At 48.9% G+C, this 19,631-nt stretch overlaps 2 protein-coding genes across 5 annotated transcripts in view; one reads left to right on the top strand and one right to left on the bottom strand.

Annotated features, from left to right (window-relative positions):
- TMEM43 (transmembrane protein 43) overlaps nucleotides 1–11,610 on the bottom strand; it is a 38,563-nt gene extending 26,953 nt beyond the window's left edge. The window contains exons 1-5 of one of the 3 annotated variants that reach the window (XM_085863530.1): nucleotides 11,232–11,610; nucleotides 3,757–3,894; nucleotides 3,223–3,357; nucleotides 1,038–1,132; nucleotides 695–732 (exon numbers count right to left, since the gene is read on the bottom strand). In XM_085863530.1, coding sequence (XP_085719656.1) covers nucleotides 695–732; nucleotides 1,038–1,132; nucleotides 3,223–3,357; nucleotides 3,757–3,894; nucleotides 11,232–11,249 — 424 coding nt within the window. In that variant the 5' untranslated portion in view covers nucleotides 11,250–11,610. The other 2 variants (XM_085863531.1, XM_085863529.1) reach the window with 2 other exon arrangements.
- Nucleotides 11,611–12,292: 682 nt separating this feature from the next.
- The window catches only part of SORT1 (sortilin 1), a 64,313-nt gene continuing 56,974 nt past the window's right edge, over nucleotides 12,293–19,631 (top strand). For both annotated transcript variants that reach the window (XM_085863527.1, XM_085863526.1), the window contains exons 1-3: nucleotides 12,293–12,565; nucleotides 16,538–16,600; nucleotides 17,459–17,529. In XM_085863527.1, the coding sequence (XP_085719653.1) occupies nucleotides 12,320–12,565; nucleotides 16,538–16,600; nucleotides 17,459–17,529 (380 nt within the window). In that variant the 5' untranslated portion in view covers nucleotides 12,293–12,319. The remainder of the gene's footprint in view (nucleotides 12,566–16,537; nucleotides 16,601–17,458; nucleotides 17,530–19,631) is intronic.

The raw sequence follows: 19,631 nt of genomic DNA, 5'->3' as shown, positions 1-19,631 counted from the left end.
CTAAAAATTCTCCATTGAATTCATATATATATATATATATATATATATATATATATATATATATATATATATATATATATATATATATATATATATATATATATTTAGAGTACGATACCTCGAAAGGTTGTAGATGGATTGTGACAAAACTTGGTGGACAAGTTAGGTCGGTTATAAGCCAATTGGACTTTGATGAAGGTCCGGATGTAGATCCGGCCCATCAGTGGGATATAAAATGTAAATTGTTCAGCCTGATAGAGGTATGCTCTCCACAGAGTGCTGTTCCAGTTAATGTATGGAACGGTAGTGGCAGCAGAAGTAGGGGACAAGTTTTAAATTTGAGTTAGTCATCTGGAAGCATTTGAGATATTAGCATGACCGATCAACAACTTGGGCACAAATCAATGACTGCGACATCTGAGGGTCTCCTCAAAAGGTGAATGTGCTGTTGGTGTCCGTTCATCCATCACCTTATAACCCCATCTATCAAACAAAAGCAAAACCAAAACATACAAATTGTGTTTGTACAGCAGGACCAAGATCCCACAGCTTTCATTTCAAACAATTCCAAAACCATTGGAACACTTGTATGTACAGTATGTATGCCATTGACTTAGCTTGTTGCACACATTAATATCGTCATGCCCCCAAATCGTTTGTGAAAACAAATGTACGCATGGAAAGGTGTACTCACAGTAGGTATATCGTGTGTGAGTGTCATCTTCAGAAGTGCTAAAATAAAAATAAATAAATAAAATAAAAACAAAACAATGCAAAACATTTAAATTTCACCTTTAGAATGCCCGACTGGATTGCATAAGGAGATTCTTGGCAAGGGACATGATAGCAACTGAAAAAGGTGTTATGTTGAAGGTATTGGATCGGATTTAGAAAATATCGAAATAAGATTCAGCAATAGACAAATCGATCCACAACTCCGAAGCACACGATATGAGCAAGAGCTCGGAATGCAAGTGACATTGGTAATTTGCTAGCACATGATTGGTGGGGTAGATGGGAGTGGGTGGGGTTTACACCTGCTGTCCTCATGTTCCACCCACTGGAACATCTCCACCTGGCGTTTCAACTTCACAGCGTACACCTTAACATCGTAGTTTGGGTCGTGCAGTACCTGGGGAGGGAAGCAAGGTGTGAACCCGGTTAAATAAAAAATAAATAATAATAAAAGGGGATTTAATGTCTATGAAACTTGATTTTAAACTTAAACAAATATATAGCTTCAAGTCATTAGTCATGACACAAGAGCCTTTTATTAAAAAGGATTAAAATCAACAAGATGTCAAATGAAGTATGCCAACCACTGTTGGAAGCAAGAAGCTGACATTTCTGGCAGCAACCCTTCATCAGACAAGGGGTTAACGCTGTTCTTCACTTTTGCTCGGATGAAGCGACAACACCCGAAATGTCAGTCTCGTTGAGTCCCATGGTGATGAGTACACATCAACATCCTGTCGATTCCGTCCATTGTTCAACCTGTCTGCTGACACCAGCCTTCACCAGCACAATTAGTTCTTCATTCTACCATTTATAATAAAACTGTCCCTTTCACATCTTTCTTCAAAACCAATTCATGGGCCTCTGTCACCTCAACATCCCTTCCCAAGTTCATTTGTCATCTCTTCTCATTTTCTTAAGTTCTTTGATCCAAAATATATTCCAGTTTGTACATTTTCTCCCACAAACACTTCGGTTTGGTGCTGAAGGTTCACATCATGGTCACGATGCATGCACAACAATTGCTCAACAACTGGGGATGGTTCAATGTTGAGAAAAGTAAAATGGTTACACTTATAGTTCAGTGCTGAAATTTTGCACCATGGTGGCCTACCCTGAGGAAATTACACCAATGTTGGTCAAAGCTTTCTGGGATAAACCAAGACGGCAGCTAACAGTCACATTTGCTGTGGTAGAGGCAGACCATCAAGCTCCTTGTAAGGGAGACCATCAAAACACCAGCTGAAAGCCACAGCAGAGTCGACACATCTTGGAAATGCATTCATCTCTCATGTAATTTGTGTTCAAATGGAGGAGTGGGTTCAAAAATGGCCGAGGGTCAGTGAGCGATCGAGATTCACGTGCAACAAATTGCTGTCACTCAAGAAAACATTAAACGTGTTGAACAGCTAATTTTGGAAACTCATCAGATTACAAAAGGTGAAGCTGCAAAACGATTTGATATCAGCGTGCCAACTCTGGCACATTCATTACCTCCGCCACACAAGGGAGAGGTTATGTTTTCACCCATTTGTCTGTCTGTGAGCAGGATATCTCAAACTGTTATGGACAGATTCAGACAGAACTTGGTCGACAGGTTGAGTGTGACAAGGACGACTTTTTTCGATTTTGGTGAAGATCCGTACACGAGAATTTCCAAGTGATTCTTCACCATTGAGCGATGGGCCAAAAACAATATACAGCATGATATCTCAAAAAATAAATAAATAAATAAATAAAAACTGTGGATGGAATCGGATGACCCTTAGTGGATGAGTTGGGTTGGTGACAAGAACAAGCCTATTAGATTTTGGTTAAGATCTGGATGTGGATGCGACCCATCAGTGGGATACAAAACGTCAGCTGTTCAGCCTGGAGAAGGTATGCGCTCTTCCAAATGCCATCCCGGTTCTTCCTTTAAATTAAATAAAGGTAGTGCAAGGTATAATAGAACCTAATATTTGAACAAACAAAAAAAAAAACAAGTCAAAAGCATATGTGGTCAATTGGCATTGAAAAACAGCTCCTGGCATGCAAGCGGAGTGAGGGGGAGACAATTGCTGGAAAAAAGAAAGAAAGAAAGAAAAAGAATGTGACATGGTGTTGGGGCCACCATTCAAAAGTATATTTTTAAATAAAGGTGCACAACAACTTGAACTATCCTCATGCTTCCAGTATATCAACCACCTTCATGCATCCAGTTTTAATACACTGCCTGTGTGCTGCCTTTGTTCTTACCAAATGAAAAACAAACGAAACCACTCTAATGTTTGAGAACACCATTCCTCCAAATTCGTTGGTGCAACATTTTCCACATTAAAAAAAAAACATTTCATCATTTCTCATTGCTCTCAGAGTAGTCCTTTATCAACATGAACCTCCGTTTAGAGTCCCTGTGCTTGTCCTAATACAAAGGAAATGCATCAGCCCGAGTGAAACATGTTGCGGGAAATTGACAGTGAAATGTTAAAACATTGGTAAACGGACCTGCTGGGTACTCAACGGACCAGAGATGTGCACCAAGCCACCTTCGTTGGCTTGAGAGGGAGCATCCAGTCTTGACAAGGGCAACACCGTCGCCCTACCTTCCTCAAGTGCAGCTGCCATTTTTGCTGCTTGGCCCTACAATTAGCCACAAAGTTTGTCGCTTCAGGTTTCAGAAATCAAAAACGATCTTAAGGAGATACCAGTTGATATCACAAACCTACCAGGCTGGTTACATTAATAATGCAGAAAAAGCACGAGGCCTCTAAATTCACAGCATTGTATCAGTTTCACAAAAGGCTTCATTCAAAACTGACAAGATATCATATTGAAAGGTTGTGGTTTTTCTATTTGGGTGTGGCTCATCAAGGATTATATAATGATCAAATAAATGAAAACCCCAAAACAAACTTATGAGCACTCAAGGGACTGTGGGAACAGCTTCCCAGTTAATTAGGCCTTGTATCACCTGAAACAACTTACTACTCTGGCAATTCAGAATATCAAGTCTTAATGACTCGATCCGATTTGACATGCCTCATTGCAGAACAGAAGGAAGAATGAAGCAAAACAGAGCAGGACTCCAAGTCCAACTCCCAATGCACTTTGCCTCAGACCAGTCAACAGCGACGGTTTTGGATGAGAGGTTTTCTTTACGTGAGAGTCTTTGCTTTTCTGCGAAAACAGAGGTAGAACAACCATGAAATATTTATTATAGCTCAGTGAACCTCAAAAACCAGAGAAATGGAGGTGGGTTCAGATCTCGGGAATAACGAGGACCAGGAACTGACAAATGAAGATGTTGAGGAACAGCAGGATATCTTAAGTGACAGCATGCACACAATCAACCAATGTGGTCTTGGGTTAGCTCAGAAACAAACTCAAACCATCATCTGTTTTAGTGTTGGCATTTCAATTTTCCAAATGTTTCAATTTTTCAAGTAGTCTGGAAGGGACACGATTTTGATTTCTTAAATTTTTCTATCCTCAGTGGTTTAAAACAGATAAAAGTCCAACTCGTGGGAACAATTTACTCGATTTGGTCTTAGAATCCGAAAATGGACCAATTAATAACTACGAACAATTGACGGCCTTTTTTGGGAGTGATCTTTTTCAAAATTGAGTGCACGTCGGATATGGTTTTTGTTAAACGGGTAGGAAAGGTCTTAATTAGAAATTATCGAAAAAGTGATCGTCATGCTATGAAGGAATGCTTAGAGCAGTATAGTTGGCCCAATCAATTTGCAGACTGTTGAAATATTGAGGAAATGTCCACCACTTTTGTTCATTCAAACGATGTACATGTTAAGATAATTTTGTGCTGAACTTTAAAAAGTATCCACACAGCATTATAAATTTGCAAAGGAGAAAATGTAGGTTGCCAAAAAAAATATAAGCATTCTGGAAATACAGTCGATAGAGATGCTCCTCGTGTGATGACTAAAATTATTCGGAGAAAAAAAAATAAGAGAATACAATAGGACAATTGAAAACAAAGGACTGGAAGCTAATGATTGGAATTTATAAAAGCAGAAATTACTCTGATATCCAAGTTGCAAATTCTAAAAAAATAAAAATAAAAATAAATAAAAAAGAGAAATTAATTTAAGATGGGGATAAAGCCAATTGTTTAAATCAACATTTTAATAGTCTTTGTAGATGATGGTAAAATGTTTCCCATTTTGCAGCGTTACTTCCCCGACTGATTTAACAGAGTGCAGTTTTCCACTGGAAAAAGTTTGAGTATTTATCCAAATTGCTGAATAAAAACCTCATCTGGGCCAAATGGTATTCCATCATGCTAAATGAAAAGGTTGGCTTTTGAACGAGGTTATCCCATCAATATTCGAATCGAGTTTCCACACCTCAAAAATACCCGTTATTTGGAGCAAAGCAAATGTTATTCCAATTTACAAAATAGAAGATTGTCTATCATGTGTATCTAATTATCAGCCTGTTAGTCTTATGTGTCTCATGTGAAGTTATGGAATCAAGGATACAATGCTGGACTACTTGGAGTTAAACAAAATGATTAATGAACAGCATGGCTTTATCAGGAATAAATCTACAGCACTGGAATTATTGCTTTGTCTCAATGAATGGATTAACGAAGGTAGACAAGGGAAAAATCTGTGGACATCGTATATTTGGATTTTGCGAACGCTTTTGATACTGGATCCCATTATGAGCTTCTCAATATTGTTTCTAACTTTCATATTCGTGGGAAATTTGTGCGTCGGATAGAGGCCCGTTTACCTCATCGTACGCAGAGAGTTGTGGTCAGCAATGATTACTCTGGCGAAGTGTTAGTAAAATCTGGGGTTCATCAGGGTAGCGTTTTGGGTCCTCTTCTAGCTTTGATGGATATTAATGCTTTGCTAAAAGTACTCAAGAGTATTTCAGTTTTTACATTTGCAGATGATTCTAAGATAGCTTTTCATACAAGGAAATTTGGGAAACAGCCAAACTTGAAAAGGATTTGAACCAACTTTTTTCCTTGGACAAACAAGATGCAATTGAAAAATGTGTACTTTTGCACCTTGGAGGTTAAAAATTTTTTTTTAAACGTTATACAGTCAGCGGTGTAAAGATGAACAGTGTTGACAGCATAAAGGATTTAGGGGTCATGAGTAGAGATTTGGAATTTACCAACCATTGTACAACAATTACTGAAAAAGGCTAGTGTTCTATGAATAGTTTGCTTTGATCCTTTGTAACCAAGGAGATGGGATTAATTTTTGGGGGGGGGGGGAAGTTTTAAATGCTTTTGTACAACATACATTGGAATACACATCACAAGTCTGGTTACCACACTTTATTAGGGATATTAAACTAATCGAGTCAGTACAAAGGCAGTTCTCATGCAGAATACCTGCACTTGAACATTTGGGCAATACATATCAAAATACCTTGGAATTACGTAGACTGAGGGTTGATCTCATTTCTGTTAACAAAATTTATTATGGGTACGTAAACATTAATTTTAGAGATCTTTTGGTTTATATAACAAACCAAACTCGATCAAATGGATTTCCTTTATCTGACCGCAACCATATCTCGGACATGTATGAACAGATTTTATTCGTACTTGGCCCAAAAAAAAATAAAATAAAATAAAATAAAAAAACACATGATTGTAAACAAACATGTCATTTGTCGAGATCGGATCCAAGATGGCTGACTCCTGGCCATTTTGTGACATAAATGTGCAACCATTTCTCAGACATGCATGGTCTGATTTTGTTCAAATTTGGCACAAGAACAGTATGGCATACACATGCCCCACACTTTATTTTGCGATCTGATCAACAATGGTCGACTGGGAGACTGGCGGGCATTTTATTTGTATTAAAAAAAAAAAACTTAAAAAAACTGGTATCAAACACGTCCTCAACCATTTATTGGACATGCATTTACCGATGTTCATCAAACTTGGCAAACAAATAAATGATGGCTTACATTATAAGACCTGAGTGCAAGAAGTACTTTAGTCACAAAATAACACTTTTAAGATATTGAGGATCAAAGTTTTCAAAACATGCTGCAGATACTTTTTTTAAAGGTGGCACATACTATGGAGCCTGTTGCTGGTTCCAGTGGCTATACAGAGCAGACAAACCCTTTTTGGGGGAAAAATAATCCTTTATTACAAAGAAAATTAGTTTTGGACTCAAGTACTTTTTGTGGATAAATACCTGGACTTAGGTACTTTTTGCGACAAAATGGCTGGACTTGGGTACTTTTAACACACAAAGCTCTTTATTGCTCATTTTTGATTGCCAAACAGTCATTTTTACTGTGTCTCATGGGGCTGTACAGTGTACATACATCCAATACATGGGGAATCTGGGTCAGCACAGCATTGCATCGCACTGCCACATGCACAGTTTTATGAGAGCTCAAAAGCTGATGATGAATGTAGTGCCTTTTTCAGTACCAGCAAAGTATAATGCATAGAAACTACATACCTGATGCTTTGGCATCCTTCATTCTCTTTCTAGCCCAGTCTCCAGAGTTTCTTTTACGTTTTTTGCCCCCGTCATGGCTGTTATCAGGGTTATCCTCATTCACATCATGCTGTCCAGCCTCCATGGTCACCATTTTCACAGCTTGTCATGTGACACATACTAGCATTTTGATTGGACAGTCATGGACTGAGGAACTTCTTGCTCAAACATTATGGACTTGGGTATTTCTTGCACTACATTTTAGTGAATTCAGCAATGACCATATACCAATATACAGGACTTGCGTACTTATTTTAAGAATTTTTTGGTATCAAATGATGCTCTGGCCATTTTAGATTATAGTACTGGTGCCAGCTCATTTTTTTTTTAAATGTGACTTAAGTACTTCTTGTACGCAGGTCTTCACATGCATGTCATTTCCATTTGAAGATCAGATGCAAGATGGCCGACTGGCAGCCATTTTGACACTCAAATGTGTCCCCAACCATTTCCTGAACATGCATTGTCCGATTTTGGTGAAATTTAGCACAAACACAGTACTTGATGGCATACACATTTACCTCACTTTATTTTGCGATCCGATCAAAGATGGCTGACTGGCAGTCCTTTAACTCTGTACAGTAAAATCACGAAAACAACGGGGGGGGGCGTGACATTTGTCTTTTTCATTTTTATTTTACTTGTTTCAAGAGTTTTATAGATTTAGTCAATCGGTGTTTAATATTCGAACTGTGAGAATTTGGAACAGTTTTAACTCCAGGGTTGTTCTTTCCCTGAATTTGAACAATTTATTACTGAATTGGAGAAAAAGTGGAATAAAGTCTTCTTTAAAATTTTTATTTTAAAGTCAGAGTTAATTTCTGACATGCAGATAACAAGTCACCTGAAAGGCTGCCGTCTGCTTGGTCAGGTATTTATGACCAAGTAATATATTGTTGTGGGCCGGTGGCGAGAACGACCGCTAGTTGAGGAAGTTTACGCCGTCTCCCACCAGACTCCACGGAATTATAGGCCGTCGCTCCGGATAACTCCGCGAGCCGGCGGGTTGATTAATCGACTGTGAAACGCCAATATCTCGACCGCGTGGCGCAGGGTTAATTGTCCAGATCCAATACACCTAAGTAACCATGCAGTCTTGGCTACCAGGGATTCATTCCCTCGGAATGTCTGGTCGAACCGGATCACTCTACCAGCTACGGTAGAATATCAACTTCCACCTACCAACTCCAGCTCCAGCTCGGATGCAGTCGAGCGGGCCTGCCCAGGACGTTCCGGCTACGATGTACCGATTACTGGGGATGAAACCCTGTCTAAACTCAGATACGAACCATGCTGGACCAAATAAAGAAAGGACGGAAATGAGCTGGGAACATTTCTAATAATTTATTTACAGTAAAAGACAGCCAAAGGCAAGACTTAACACGAATATGCAGGAAGTATTTACAATGATCCAAAAACACTAATTCAGTTCTACTTAAAGAGGGGCCCACACGCAGACACGCACAAAAAGAAAAGAAACCCCGGAGTTCTTTATTGGACCATCCAGCTGATGAGAGAGAGAGACAAGCTGGGGGTCAGAGTTCGGTGGGTACCTGACCATCGGAGGGAGGGCGTGCTCCGCGATGCGGCGGGGGTCCACGGAGAGAGAGACAATCGGGGTCCACGGAGAGGGGGGGGTCAGGGTCGCTCTGTCCTTCCTTGTGGAGGGCCAGCAGAGACACGTTCGCCGCCTTGATGGCCCTCTGCTCAACCCTCGTGACAGCAAAAAACTGTTTCGTAACAGCAACATAGACCTCCTGTGACCACTCTTCGTGACCACCCCTTCGTAACAGCAAAAACCCTTAAGAACCTCTCGGAACTCTCGTGCAACCCACCAAACAACGCCTCAGAGAGTATCTGGAATTTATGGACCTCCCTCAGTGGGGAGGGGCCTTGGTCAGCACACCTCACTGTTCACCTATAATTGGCCAGGATCCTATGGGCACAGCCTTCTTGGGCGGAATTTCAGCCATGCCAGGAGAAAGCTGCCCCTCCCCTCCACACGCGTTTGGTGGTGAAGCCACCATTGCGTGTGGAACGTTCGTGGAAGCCAAGGACAAGGATCGCGAGGCCTCCCTCTCGGCAAGTCAAGATACGAGCAGCCAACGGTGGTGATGGAGCGTGAGGGGCAGGTGGTGAGATGTAATAACCTAACTATAAAAAAAAACATCAAAACACACATATTCGACTCTCCCACGAGACAAAAGGAAGGGACCTGTCTCACACGTACTTACCAGCATAACTAACTTTTGGGACCTGAATGTTGGATACAAATGGTTTCCAGATCCGTAACAATATTTTTGTTGCAATTCGACTTTTGGTGTGTGGGCCCTCTTTGTACTACATGTTTTCTTTTTGTTCGGTTCTTTTTGGACGGAGGATTTTTTTTTCCTCTCACAGTTCGAATAATAAACACCAATCGTCCAAGTCTGTAATACTCTTGAAGCAAGTAAAAAAATGTCTGTGAATATCAATACGAAAAATGAAGGGTGTATAAAGCAGCTTAACAAGTCCTTTTACCACGGAATCGATCTCATTACAAAATAAATCCCCCCCCCCCCGCCCCAGCACACCTGGGCTTGGTTAAAGGTAAGCTAATGCTGAAGGAGTACAGCAGGTGAGTATACAACAAAGCTGTGAAAACAAATGAAAATTTGGTCCATCGGACCAACTCGTTTGTAAAACGATTCCATGCTCTGGAAACGCCACATTTTTTTTTTTTTTTTTTTTTACATAGCACACCGCCCACCGACTCCCCACCCACCTACTCGCCGCTCACCTACTCACCGCCCGACTCACCTACTCGCCGCCCACAGATTCCCCGCCCCGCTGCTCACCACCCACCGACTCGCCGCCCACCTACAGACTCCCCGTCCACCTACTCGCCGCTCACCTACTCACCGCCCGACTCACCTACTCGCCGCCCACAGATTCCCCGCCCCGCTGCTCACCACCCACCGACTCGCCGCCTCCCCGCCCACCGACTCCCCGCCCCACCGCTCAGACTCGCCACCTCGCCGCCCACGGACTCGCCTCCTCACCATCCACCTACTCGCCGCCCACCGACTCGCCGCCTCACCGTCCACCGACTCGCCGCCCACCGACACGCCGCCTCACCGTTCACCTACTCTCCGCCCACCGACATGCTGCCTCACAGTTCACCTACTCGCCGCCCACCGACACGCCGCCCACCGCCTCGCCGCCCCACCGTCCACCTACTCGCCGCCCACCGACTCGCCGCCTCCCCGCCCACCGACTCCCCGCCCACCGACTCGCTGCCTCCCGACGCGCCGCCTCACCGCCCGACTCGCCACCTCACCGTCCACCTACTCGCTGCCCACCGCCACGCCGCCCACCGCCTCGCTGCCCCACCGTCCACCTACTCGCCGCCCACCGACTCCCCGCCCCACCGTCCACCTACTCGCCGCCCACCGACTCGCCGCCTCCCCGCCCCACCGCCCACCGACTCGCCACCCACCAACTCACCGCCTCACCGTCCACCTACTCACCGCCCACCGCCTCACTGTCCGCCTACTCCCCGCCCACCGACTCGCTCCTCACCGTCCGCCTACTCGCCGTCCACCTACTCCCCGCCCACCGACTCGCTCCTCACCGTCCACCTACTCCCCGCCCACCGACTCGCCGCCCCACCGTCCACCTACTCACCGCCCACCGCCTCACTGTCCGCCTACTCCCCGCCCCCCGACTCGCCCCTCACTGCCCACCGACTCGCCGCCCCACCGTCCACCTACTCACCGCCCACCGCCTCACTGTCCGCCTACTCCCCGCCCACCGACTCGCCCCTCACTGCCCACCGACTCGCCGCCCCACCGTCCACCTACTCACCGCCCACCGCCTCACTGTCCGCCTACTCCCCGCCCACCGACTCGCCCCTCACTGTCCGCCTACCGACTCGCCGTCCACCTACTCCCCGCCCACCGACTCGCTCCTCACCGTCCACCTCCTCCCCGCCCACTGACTCGCCCTCACCGCCCACCTACTCACCGCCGGTGAAGTCGCCATCGCGATTTGCAGATACTCTCTTTGGCCTTGCCTTTATTCCTTATGTTGCTCCTCAACGAGTTTTTGATGAACGCGCGCGACAGACAGCAGCTTTGCTCAGATCAATCGCGATGTAAATGAGCCTCTTGCGAGCGAGTTTTAGCTCCGGAGATCAGCGAAACCGTCTCGACGCGGAGTAGCCGTTTCCACCTCCGGTCACTCCACCGCCGGCTACACCGCACTTGTTTTCTCTGCACATGAACCTCTCCGTCGTTCGATATGGAAGTAAAGCCGGCTGTCCTCTCTCTCCAATTGCGTTCTGGGGGTAAAATGTGCCGTGGTATTTGTTTTTTTTTTACAAAAGAGGAGGCAAATCGTGCTCTTTCACTCTTTACCCAAAAGGGAGGTGGGAGAGCAGCGTCGTCGATATAGCACGGGCACGGTGGACCAAACGACGTTCACTCGTCATTATACGAAGAAGAAGAAGAGAGGGAAAAAAAAACCTTCGAAACATTACCGAGCTGTAATGTACTTTGTACGTCGACTTTTTAAAAAAAATTTTATTTTAATAAAATCCTGTCTAAAGATACAGTAATGTACAGTAATCGGTGATTTGCAGGCATTTAAAAAAACACCAATAAACAACAACAAAGTGTAATAAGTGCTGTAAATAACGCGCTCGAGATTCCGGGTTAAAAAAATCTGCTCGATCAGACGGTGTGATACAACTGAGGCTGTTTAAAAGGTGTTTCCAAAGGGATGATGAAGGAATGTTTGCGTGTCGACGTGTGTGTGCGTGGTGCCCCTCACACCGTGTGACAGATTTAATCGGCAGGGCCGGAACCGGAAGTGAAGCGACACGGAAGTAGTGGTTTCTCTCAAGCATTGGCGATCTGTTTACCTGGACAGCTCGTCCTCGTCCTCGGCCTCGTCCTCGGCCTCGTCCTCGGCCTCGTCCTCGGCCTCGTCCGGCTCCGACCTGATCTCAGGTTTTCCTTTTTGCCGTCTCCTCGACACCGTCACCGACCTCTGTCTTCCTTTGTGTGTCGCATTTTCTCCCCAGTTTACAATCGTCCCACACACGACGCGCGATGGCGGCTGGAACCACCCTGGTCCTTCTCCTGGACCTGGTCCTCCTGCTGAGAGTGGTGGACCGCTCGGAGAGCGCGTCCGCGGTGTTCCAGCCCCTTCGTCGGTTCAGGCGCAACTCGATGGGTGTGGGAGACGAGTCGACCGCGACAACTGCCAATTCGAGTCACGGACCGAGTTCGGAGATGAACGTGAACTGTTCCGCCCATCCGGAGTTCGTCCACAAACTGATCCAGAACACCTTCTTGGTGAGTGGGACACGCGGCAGGGAGTGAGACACGCGGCAGGGAGTGGGACGCGCGGCAGGGAGTGAGACACGCGGCAGGGAGTGGGACACGCGGCAGGGAGTGGGACACGCGGCAGGGAGTGGGACGCTCGGCAGGGAGTGAGACGCGCGGCAGGGAGTGGGACGCGCGGCAGGGAGTGGGACGCGCGGCAGGGAGTGGGACGCGCGGCAGGGAGTGAGACGCGCGGCAGGGAGTGGGACGCGCGGCAGGGAGTGGGACGCGCGGCAGGGAGTGGGACGCGCGGCAGGGAGTGGGACGCGCGGCAGGGAGTGGGACGCGCGGCAGGGAGTGGGACGCGCGGCAGGGAGTGGGACGCGCGGCAGGGAGTGGGACGCGCGGCAGGGAGTGGGACGCGCGGCAGGGAGTGAGACGCGCGGCAGGGAGTGAGACGCGCGGCAGGGAGTGAGACGCGCGGCAGGGAGTGAGACGCGCGGCAGGGAGTGAGACGCGCGGCAGGGAGTGAGACGCGCGGCAGGGAGTGAGACGCGCGGCAGGGAGTGAGACGCGCGGCAGGGAGTGAGACGCGCGGCAGGGAGTGAGACGCGCGGCAGGGAGTGAGACGCGCGGCAGGGAGTGAGACGCGCGGCAGGGAGTGGGACGCGCGGCAGGGAGTGGGACGCGCGGCAGGGAGTGGGACGCGCGGCAGGGAGTGGGACGCGCGGCAGGGAGTGGGACGCGCGGCAGGGAGTGGGACGCGCGGCAGGGAGTGGGACGCGCGGCAGGGAGTGGGACGCGCGGCAGGGAGTGGGACGCGCGGCAGGGAGTGGGACGCGCGGCAGGGAGTGGGACGCGCGGCAGGGAGTGGGACGCGCGGCAGGGGAGTGGGACGCGCGGCAGGGAGTGGGACGCGCGGCAGGGAGTGGGACGCGCGGCAGGGAGTGGGACGCGCGGCAGGGAGTGGGACGCGCGGCAGGGAGTGGGACGCGTGGCAGGGAGTGGGACGCGCGGCAGGGAGTGGGACGCGCGGCAGGGGAGTGGGACGCGCGGCAGGGAGTGGGACGCGCGGCAGGGAGTGGGACGCGCGGCAGGGGAGTGGGACGCGCGGCAGGGAGTGGGACGCGCGGCAGGGAGTGGGACGCGCGGCAGGGAGTGGGACGCGCGGCAGGGAGTGGGACGCGCGGCAGGGAGTGGGACGCGCGGCAGGGGAGTGGGACGCGCGGCAGGGAGTGGGACGCGCGGCAGGGGAGTGGGACGCGCGGCAGGGAGTGGGACGCGTGGCAGGGAGTGGGACGCGCGGCAGGGAGTGGGACGCGCGGCAGGGAGTGGGACGCGCGGCAGGGAGTGGGACGCGCGGCAGGGAGTGGGACGCGCGGCAGGGAGTGGGACGCGCGGCAGGGAGTGGGACGCGCGGCAGGGAGTGGGACGCGCGGCAGGGAGTGGGACGCGCGGCAGGGAGTGGGACGCGCGGCAGGGAGTGGGACGCGCGGCAGGGAGTGGGACGCGCGGCAGGGAGTGGGACGCGCGGCAGGGAGTGGGACGCGCGGCAGGGAGTGGGACGCGCGGCAGGGAGTGGGACGCGCGGCAGGGAGTGGGACGCGCGGCAGGGAGTGGGACGCGCGGCAGGGAGTGAGACGCGCGGCAGGGAGTGAGACGCGCGGCAGGGAGACTCCTATTCCCAGATGATGCTCTCAGCTCCTCGGTGCCCTCGTGGTGGTTATTTTCGGTTGAGGTGACGTTTGGAATGATAGCGAAACGCAGGTCGTGGGGATTGTACCACACGAGGTCATGGGGATTGGTTCGTTTATTTGCTTCAAGTTCTTTCAATGACAAGACTGACTTTCCATTCATATTGTTCGACAGTCTTGTCCTTTACTCGTATCGGACTTGGCATCGATTTGAAGACCACCAATGACGTCAGTGAGGTGGCAATCAGTGTCGCTCTCTGTGATCAGCTCCACTCCAGTGGATCTATAATGTCAGTGAGGTTGCCCTCGGAGGTCCTGCGAATGGCGAGGTCGCCCTCGGAGGTCCTGCGAATGGCGAGGTCGCCCTCGGAGGTCCTGCGAATGGCGAGGTCGCCCTCGGAGGTCCTGCGAATGGCGAGGTCGCCCTCGGAGGTCCTGCGAATGGCGAGGTCGCCCTCGGAGGTCCTGCGAATGGCGAGGTCGCCCTCGGAGGTCCTGCGAATGGTGAGGTCGCCCTCGTAGGTCCTGCGAATGGCGAGGTCGCCCTCGTAGGTCCTGCGAATGGCGAGGTCGCCCTCGTAGGTCCTGCGAATGGCGAGGTCGCCCTCGTAGGTCCTGCGAATGGCGAGGTCGCCCTCGTAGGTCCTGCGAATGGCGAGGTCGCCCTCGCAGGTCCTGCGAATGGCGAGGTCGCCCTCGTAGGTCCTGCGAATGGCGAGGTCGCCCTCGTAGGTCCTGCGAATGGCGAGGTCGCCCTCGTAGGTCCTGCGAATGGCGAGGTCGCCCTCGTAGGTCCTGCGAATGGCGAGGTCGCCCTCGTAGGTCCTGCGAATGGCGAGGTCGCCCTCGGAGGTCCTGCGAATGGCGAGGTCGCCCTCGGAGGTCCTGCGAATGGCGAGGTCGCCCTCGGAGGTCCTGCGAATGGCGAGGTCGCCCTCGGAGGTCCTGCGAATGGCGAGGTCGCCCTCGGAGGTCCTGCGAATGGCGAGGTCGCCCTCGGAGGTCCTGCGAATGGCGAGGTCGCCCTCGGAGGTCCTGCGAATGGCGAGGTCGCCCTCGGAGGTCCTGCGAATGGCGAGGTCGCCCTCGGAGGTCCTGCGAATGGCGAGGTCGCCCTCGGAGGTCCTGCGAATGGCGAGGTCGCCCTCGGAGGTCCTGCGAATGGCGAGGTCGCCCTCGGAGGTCCTGGGAATGGCGAGGTCGCCCTCGGAGGTCCTGGGAATGGCGAGGTCGCCCTCGGAGGTCCTGGGAATGGCGAGGTCGCCCTCGGAGGTCCTGGGAATGGCGAGGTCGCCCTCGGAGGTCCTGGGAATGGCGAGGTCGCCCTCGGAGGTCCTGGGAATGGCGAGGTCGCCCTCGGAGGTCCTGGGAATGGCGAGGTCGCCCTCGGAGGTCCTGGGAATGGCGAGGTCGCCCTCGGAGGTCCTGGGAATGGCGAGGTCGCCCTCGGAGGTCCTGCGAATGGCGAGGTCGCCCTCGTAGGTCCTGCGAATGGCGAGGTCGCCCTCGTAGGTCCTGCGAATGGCGAGGTCGCCCTCGTAGGTCCTGCGAATGGCGAGGTCGCCCTCGTAGGTCCTGCGAATGGCGAGGTCGCCCTCGTAGGTCCTGCGAATGGCGAGGTCGCCCTCGTAAGTCCTGCGAATGGCGAGGTGAGGTGGCAATCAGTGTCGCTCTCTGTGATCAGCTCCACTCCAGTGGATCTATAATGTCAGTGAGGTCGCCCTCGTAGGTCCTGCGAATGGCGAGGTCGCCCCCCCCCCCCCGTGCCCCATCTAAAGCAATGTTGAAAGATGGTAAAATGTTCCATGAGGATTGACCCGATATCAAATTGTGAGTTGAAACATCTTTCTTTTTTTTTTTATTCTGTTTTTTTTTTTACTTCTGCCACCGAAGGTGGACTGAGGGTCACGTATTTATCCCTGTTTCGTTGTCTGTGAGCAAGATATTTAAAAGTTATGGACAGATTCTGACGAAACTTGATGGACAGGTTGGGTGTGTGACGAGACCGCATCGATTAGATGTTGGTGAAGATCCGGATCCGGATTAGAGAGTTATTTAATTTTTAAAGTGATTCTTCACTATTGAGAGATAAGGCCAAAATGATATACAGTACTGTATAGCAGGAATATTTACATTGAGGGCTGTGCGCTTTATTTTGGCGAAGCACTGTACATCGCCTTGGTTTTTCAAATTGGAAAATGTACTTTTGATTGTAGCTTCAGTTTTTGTTTAAGCATGTTGTCTTTTAACAACGATGCATTTAACAATCTGATATGTTTGGTATTTGTTGACCTCGTTCCTCCCCTAGCACGAGTTTACCAATGACCATAGTACAGCTGTCACGCTGGCATGGATGGGGGAGAACACCAAGGTGAGCCTTTCACTTCCTTAAACTTCTCTGCAGAGCACGTTTGCACAAGAAAATCGATATATAATCGAGGGAATGTATGTATGTATGTGTACATGCATACGGAGTGTGGACATGCCACCTGCAGGTCAGAGCAGGTATTTGTAAAAAAATAAAAAATAAAAATTCAGGGTGCCGGAGATAACTTGCCTCCTCTTCATGAATGGCACCATTGGATCTTTAACACCAAAAAACCAATTCTGATGGAGAGTAATGTCCAGGTTAGCGTCCGTCCGAGGGATCACACACATCGATTAATCACCCTACCTGCAGATTACTAGGATGATGTCAGTTTATACCTGGGTCAGGATTTGAACCCAGGTGACACAGCTCAGAGGCGAGTGTGTTTACCTCCAAGCTATCCTGCCAGCTTATGGTGGTTAGCATACCTTGATCAATGTGCTGTCGATTCCATTAAATTTATAAACTGTTTGATACCACTTACCATGGTACCAGGAAGCAAAGTGAAGCAGGGCGTTTGTCATCAATAACATCACTCTTTAGTTGTCTAATTTAATGCACTCTATCGAGAAGTTGGTTGCTTGTAGTCCATTATGCGGAAGTAGCTGGTTGTCTTGAATATGAGTGAGGGTATAATCTTGATTAAGCACATTTTCAGACAAAACCCATAACTTGCTAACTTTAATTTATCTACCTGTTTCATTGCATGCCTTGCATTTGCCAGCCATTGAACAGATATTTTCATCGGCGCCAGTTTTTTCCGAAGTTTGTGCCTCACTTTTATCCGGTACCGCTGCAGATCTGTTGCAGTGATACTTTTTCTCTTTATTACTATGTGTCTGCCCTATGATTCCCTTGCAGGTTATTTTGGCCCTAACGACATTCTCGTTGCCACTGCTGGAATGGTTGGGGAGAACGAGGCTTTACCGCAGGTACCCGGAAGGGAGGGAAGGACAAGGAGGAGGTAGATTGTCAGATGAAGGTTTTGGTAGTTTTATGTGGTTCAAGTATAACACACTGCACACCTAAAAGCCATTTGACCCATCCTGTATTCACCAAAACGACCACTCCATTATTCTCACGTCCTGCTTGTCGTGCTAATACTACAGGTAGCCCCATTTGGCCAAGAGTGCCGACTTATGACGGGCGTTTTAAAAAAAAAAATTGAAAAGTTCTCGTAGCGACATGCTCGCAATCGTCCAAGAATCACTAAAATGTTTCAATTTCCAATAAACCTTCCAATATCTCGGAGTTCGGTTCCTGGAAAATGCCGCGATAGTTAAAACTGTGATTGTGGGAACCAAGGGCCAATAGGAAAGCGGGGGTTCTGTTCCTGGACTTCGAGAAAATATTGAGGAAGGTCGACAGCTGCAATAAATAAATAAACACGTCACAATTAAAATAAATATGTAAATGTATATATATAAAGAAAGTTAACATTGAAATATACGTGAAATCCAATAAATACAGTGTAAATTAAACAAAAACACAAGAATTTTACCTTTTAGATTTATTAAAAACCAGCGAGATTGGTGAGGGTAAACATATTACGTACTCGTTCGTACTGTACTCTGCGATAAACAGAAAACGCAAGACTTAGCTCGGAGATGATGATGCTGTTGGAGGGGGAAGGGTGGAGGCTAGAAAGATGTGGATGTAGAACTTTCCATGGCTGCTTGATCCTTGGGAGCACAATGAAGTTGCCTGCTGCATTGCCACATGGAAGAATGGTAAAACAATCTTGCTTGGACAGGAAGGTACGAGATGGCATCCTCTTCCAAAATCATCCCGTCTCTTTGGCGTTAAAAACCTGCTCCAGCATCAATCCATTCGCCTTGATTAGTTCCATGAGCCATGGTTGAACTGGAGCCTTCAGCCCCGGGTGCCACGTGAAAACATTGGGAAATCTGCAATGATTTCTCCCGTACACCGGTCTCCTCAAAGTGCGAGTAAATCCACAACGGGTTCTCTTGTACACCGGTCTACTTGGCCTTTTTTTTTCTGTTTGGTCCTCGATCCAAACATTAAGTGCTTTTTCCATCCTTTCGACGATGATTTCAGGACTGGAATGAGACATTTGAGTTTTGCGGAGCGGGAACACTTGAACGGATATTTGACTCGCGTTTACAGAATCGATTCATTGATCCGGTAATGGCGGCCCACAGATGCCGCGCTTTCACTTCTTGCCGACGTGTCTTACAACTCGATTTCTTCGCACAATATCAGAACCTTTCTCTGCCTTTTGGCACGATTAATTTTGTCCATCGTTTTACATTTGTGCACCATAATTAACTGTTGTGTGTCTACGAGATCTTGTCGATCTTGTAGATCGAGTATTACAGGATCTCCGCATGTCATTTCCTGTTCGATGATGATTCATTGTTAAATTTAGGTTCATTCCCTTGTCCAGGTCTGATTACTACAATTAACGGTGCACTATAAACAAGAAAAGGCTCGTAATTTGAGGTAATCGTACACACGGACACAAACAATGACTCTTCTCAGCTCAAAAACCGCGATTGGCCGAAATGAAATACTGCGATAACAGAATCACAACACAATAGGTTGCCCGCGATAGTAGAGCTCACGATATTGGAGGGTTTACTGTCCAAGTATATAACGAGCAAGAATAAGTTTGCTTAACAACTATATATTGTTGCGGATTTCGCGCCCGCCGGCGTGCGACGGCCACGTAACTCGAATCGCGGCACGTCGCCCACCGGACGGACAATCCAGTCGTGACCCTCTCGGACTAACGCCGGGAACCAGTCACGGGTGGACCTTTCGGTCTCACCGCGATCGAGCCAATCAGCCCCCGCGTGGGATAGGGTTGCTCGCCAAATTCGAACTACCTAAGTACCCACGCGGAGGGTAGACCGGGCGATCGCACCTCGCCGCAGGTCGACTTCGGACACGGGCCACTTAAGCGACCCGTTCCGTACTATCAGAATAACCGAGCGGTGTTATCGTCGACCTCGACGGTTCGATTAATTATCGGGCGTATTCAGCCCACTACCAACCCTTTACGTGAAGC

The sequence above is a fragment of the Eptatretus burgeri genome, chromosome 18 (genome assembly GCF_056783735.1).
Source record: "Eptatretus burgeri isolate ZD-2024b chromosome 18, Ebu_testis_v1, whole genome shotgun sequence".
In the NCBI taxonomy this organism is placed as follows: Eukaryota; Metazoa; Chordata; class Myxini; order Myxiniformes; family Myxinidae; genus Eptatretus; species Eptatretus burgeri.
Note: the sequence above shows the minus strand (reverse complement) of the source record. Positions and strands in the feature narration are given on the sequence as shown.